We start from the raw sequence: 5,057 nt of genomic DNA, 5'->3' as shown, positions 1-5,057 counted from the left end.
AGCTAGCTGTGGCTTTTTATACTCATTGTATCACCAATGAGAAAAAATCTGCTTTTTTGCGAGCATTTTCAGTTGTCTTTTTATGAGGGTATGCAAATTTACATTTAGGCGTCAAACAAACGTTGATTCAGCAAAGTCCAAACATCGCATTTCCCTTGGTTTTACTTATGAATACAGTATGATACGCTTTTTTATAAACAGTACCTAAATATGAATTGCAGAGAATATTTTAATTTACAAAATCAGTTAAGATATTCGGTCGATAATCTATCTTTGAATTTATTTTCGTATCTTATTTAAGACGTGTTTATAATCATGCGAGGTGTTATTAGTCAGCAAATTTTTACCGACGGCGGGTTTCGGTAACATACCTTTACAAATTTCAATATTCTTTTAATAAAATCTATTTAAAAAGCTATTTACAAACCATAATGGTACAGGTACCGTTACAAATCAAACTGTGGGCAGACTCTGACACCGATCGACAGGCATTTTGTAGGCATTTCTTCCACGCAAAATAAAAACCACGTCACCACGCGAGAAGTTTGCAACAATTGCCTCGGAATCTTTTCGGAATCCACTTGTCATTTCTAGCATGTCAGAAATTTTCTGACATCCGGTAACGGCTACTCTTTTCTTGCATTTGATAAGGGGAATCCCCTCAATTTTATGGCGACTTTTGTTTGATATGAAGGCACGCGTGACAAAGCCCGAAGAACTGGTTTGCGCAGTTTCGCAGCACTGCAGTGGTTGCGAAGGTCTGCGAAGACACAAGATACATTTGTAAAATAGTTCTTATCAAATGCAGAACTGATTTTCTCTTTGCCTCCTTTTCTTGATCAGGGAATAAGATTTATAGTGCGATCTCCAATGTCAACAGTACGAACGATTGTTTTTCTTCTACAGGTGATTCTGGTGAGTTTCCTTTCTAGTTGTCAGAGTTGTAGATGTAAAAAGTGACTGTTGCCTAAAATCCATCATCGAAACACAGTACCACTCGCGGCATTTTGACAATTAAAGACTTTCGCGACCATGGGACTGCCCGAAGTCTATGACATTTACATGTATAATAACTTTGCTCGTAAATTTCGCGGCGTGTCGCAAGAAAGTATTCAACAAATCCATCGATACTCTTGATAGAAGTAGTTGCATGGTAAAATAAAAAATTTCATCTAAAAAATGTGAAATGATTTACTTAGTAAGTATAAATACATACATAATGTACATAGAGTAAAATTTTTGTCAAAGACCAAAATAACTTTTAGGTTAGCAGTGTCACGTGATTGGTAAGCTCGACCACGATGTTCCCAGGGTTCTTTCTCGACGAGGTTGGTCTCAAGTAACAGCTCATAACGTTGAAAGCTTTGGTGGCATCGTGAAATGTGGATTGTTTTCTCTGGCTATTACGTGGACTGGTTAACATTAGCTGATTGACTGTGAAGTTTAAAAATATCGTTAGGTTAGGCGAGGAGCTGCGCTTTGTGGTTTAAAAACTGTAATTCACACCCAAAACATGCACTTGTGCAGGATAATTTTCGTTTTGAGAACTGATGGGTGTCTGCACTGGATGTTTTCCCCGGGGGGGGGGGGGGGGGGGGCACTTGGGTATTTTTTGGGTGGGTATGTGCCGCCCGGGACTCCAAATTGGCATCCCGTTCTAACAAAAAATTCCCCTAAAATTGATACCCCGTTCTAGAAATGGGCCAATTTTTTATACCCCGTTCTAGAATTCGCCCTAAAACTGATACCCCGTTCTAGAAATGGGCCAATTTTTTATACTCCGTTCTAGGGTGTAACAACAGTATAACAGTTTGCTTCGGTAACGCATTGAGCCGTATTTTTAAAAGCAATCTGTTCTTGAATAATTTCAAATGGCTGCTGAGAAAACTGGAGCTTTCATGCGTTCGAAATATTATACCCCGTTCTAGAAAATGCCTCTGAAATGGATACCCCTTTCTAAACCAGGAGCTTTAAAATCACGACCCCGTTGGGCGGCACATACCCGTATAGGTAATGTATGGGAGTACCCCCCCGGGATGTTTTCCTCATATCATGTCTGGTTAGAGCTAGGTAAATGTCCATGATTCTGTTTTTAAAACACCAAATTATTATTTTCCCTTAATTTCTTTATTTGCAGGTATCAGTAGGAGTAAAATGTGCATGCATTGAGGACGATTGTACAGGCCAGGCCATCATAGTAGTCAATCCATCAGGAGAATGTGTCTCATGTTTCCCGTGCCCACCATGTGAGGAAGGTCAAACACCATCAGTGCGATGTGCATCCACTGTCCTACAAGGGAGAGAAATTCACTGTGTTCCAATAGCACCAAGCCCTTCAGTGATTTCCACTTCAGTCTTATCTTGGCATACCAGTATCACTGGAACCAGCAGGCAGATAACTGCGACAGTCCACACTTATGATCATCCAAGTGTTTCTGCCAGTTCAAAGGACTATGCTGGATCTAGTTCTTCAAATAGCAAGGAAAACACAGGATCAACGATCATTCCAGAAAACTACTCCAACGTGGGAAGTAGAACAGTGATTTACCTGTTATGTGGTATACTTCTGCCTTTCATTTTTCTGGGTATTTTTTGGAAATTAAGGAAAAGCAAAACTACAAGGGCCCCTCCTGCTACTGGAAATCACACCATGGCCAGTTCTCCACCCTCTTTGATGACAGGAGCAACTCACGTTGACAACAGTGTCCATGCTGTACGTCTACCATCCTATACCAACAATGGTCAGCAGGATGCTCCAGAGGGAAATGAAAACCACCCTATTCAGCCACAGCATAACCAGACATTCCATGAAGAAAGTGGCATTCCATCATCATTAGATTATAACAATGCACAAGGTATGCTATTGTATTTTGATTTGTTTTAAGTAAAAGAAACAGAATGTCGGATGACAGTTGAAAGAGGATGGTTATCTTTAAAGAACCTCTTATTACCTGCAGCAATTGCCTGACCCCCTCACTCCTAAAAGTGTCTCAAGTAAAAAAATTCAAAAAATCTAATTTCTTTCAGTAAAAACCGAAAAAAGTAAGTAGAAGTATGTGACTTTTCTGAAATGAAAAGGGTTCATTTCAGTGGTAGTAACACCATAGGATTCCTAGTCAGAGTGACAGGTAATGTCTCCATGTATTGGTCTAGAAATAAAAGGGCTAAGAACTATGGAAATTTGTCCAGCTCACTCATGAACTTTCTTGTAAAGCACTTCATATCTGTAAGTTATTTCACAAGCTTCACAGGCCTTGAAACTGTCCTTAAAAATTGAACAATTAAGAATTTCCAGGGAAAATCCTTGAATTCCTCTGAAGAGACCTCAAATCTTACAGATAAGCCACCATTATAAAAAAAAGAGGTCATGTCATTAAAAGCATATTTTTGTTGTTGTCAGTCATTCATTTTTTGCACACATTAAAGACACAATTTTCCTTGGGGGAAGGGTGGGTACTTCCTTATAAGTGGCTCATGGGGATGTGCTGCTGGATGGGGTGGCATTTTCACAACTGGATTGACTATAATGGGGTCGCATTTTCAATAGAATTACTATAATGGGGTCGCACATTTTCGGATTTTTTGGGGTAAGACAGTTCTTCATATCTGCGGTTAGCATTTTACTTCCCAGAATGTTTGTACTGTAGATGAAAAGTAAAGTGTTCTTCATTCAATCTAAAAATGGGTCAATAAAAATAGAAATTGACTAAGTTGGGATCATGAAAATTACACATTTGCCCAAAAGTGACTATGGGGTCTATGATTGGCCACAGCATAGGCTATAATGGGGTAGGGGCTCTGAGAGGCCAGTGGCACATACATAGCAAAAATTAACCCAGGTACTCCCCCGCCCCCCTCCCAGGCACAATGTGGACAAAGTCATATGACTTTTCCTTGAAAAAATGGAATTTGATAAACAGGTCTCTGTGCAGCTCTGTATAAACTTTAAGTAGTATCATGCAACCACATGGCCGACTCCCATATGCAAACCTTGGGTGTGATGAGTGGATATAGGAGAAGGTCCTGGGCCTGTTGGACACCAGTAATAATGTACAATTAGTTGTTTCTCTAGTATGTTTAGACAGATGTTTTGATAAAATTTGATTAATTCCTATCCAGAAATTCAAAATGTTTATAAGGTATTTTCTTTATCTCCAGCAGCTTCTCAGCAGTTTTTCACTGCTGCCTTGCAGAATGGTGGCGCAAGTGAAATGAAAAAGCAAATCACCCAAACAGAGAAATACAGATGTAAAATGAACCAGGTACCCTTCTGTCATTTACACAAGATTTGCCTCACTCTGGATATCAAAAGAGGAGCTGATGGGAGAGATGTAAGAGAATTTGCTTGTAAACTGAACATCCCATTTCCAGAATTTGAGCGTCTTCAACAGGCAGCTGAAATACAAAGAACCACAACAACCTCTGTCATTTTGGCCCAATGGGTACCCAGCTCTTGGACTGTTGGAGATTTTGTTAAAATAATGAAAGAAATGGAACGAGAAGACATCATTGATTTAATCAATGAGTGGGAATGAGAACAGGGTAGATTTTACAGACCATGTATCTTACAAGGGGTGTCGATTGATGTATCATTCGACATCTCGGTCGACTGTCGATCAACATATCGGCCGCTATGTCAGTCGGGAGTTGGTTGAAATATCGGCCCAGTGGCGTTTTCCCGTCAGTGAGTATGGGTCGACAGATCGGCCGACAGTCAGTTGAGTTAGCATTGGTAGTGTGTCAGCAATGTATTGGTGAATCAACAGTCGAGTATTGGTAAGGTACCAGTGGTGAATCGGTCGACAGTCGCCATGGCCTTTACGAAACTCGTCCCCAATGCTTTTCTGTTTGTTACAAGGTACCTGACAGCTGACACACAGTGAACACTATCGCTCGTTATGTGTTGGTAATACATCAGTAATCTGTTGGTGATCCATTGGCAAAGTAACGGCCGACTATCAATATATCGACTATAGTGGCTGACGCATCGATTGACACCCCCCGTAAGATACATGATCAGATTTTTCTGTTCTTGCTGGGAAATTTGGGTCTCGAGT

At 40.3% G+C, this 5,057-nt stretch overlaps 1 protein-coding gene across 1 annotated transcript; it reads left to right on the top strand.

Moving 5' to 3' along the window:
* Positions 1–668: 668 nt before the first annotated feature.
* LOC140938235 (uncharacterized) lies at positions 669–4,535 on the top strand. Its single transcript, XM_073387744.1, has 3 exons — positions 669–915; positions 2,138–2,855; positions 4,159–4,535. Exons 1-3 carry the CDS (start codon positions 871–873, stop codon positions 4,533–4,535), a joined length of 1,140 nt encoding a protein of 379 aa, XP_073243845.1. The 5' UTR covers positions 669–870.
* The last annotated feature ends 522 nt before the right edge of the window (positions 4,536–5,057 follow it).

This window comes from Porites lutea, chromosome 5 (assembly GCF_958299795.1).
Source record: "Porites lutea chromosome 5, jaPorLute2.1, whole genome shotgun sequence".
Classification (NCBI taxonomy): domain Eukaryota; kingdom Metazoa; phylum Cnidaria; class Anthozoa; order Scleractinia; family Poritidae; genus Porites; species Porites lutea.
This window is presented reverse-complemented; position numbering and strand designations above follow the sequence as displayed.

What these genes read in the sequence shown, in the direction of transcription:
- LOC140938235 (XM_073387744.1), top strand. Translation starts at nt 871, where the DNA reads ATGTCAACAGTACGAACGATTGTTTTTCTTCTACAGGTGATTCTG. An exon ending in TTCTTCTACAGGTGATTCTG is followed by an intron (nt 916 to 2,137) that starts GTGAGTTTCCTT and finishes CTTTATTTGCAG; the next exon opens with GTATCAGTAGGAGTAAAATG. An exon ending in AGATTATAACAATGCACAAG is followed by an intron (nt 2,856 to 4,158) that starts GTATGCTATTGT and finishes CTTTATCTCCAG; the next exon opens with CAGCTTCTCAGCAGTTTTTC.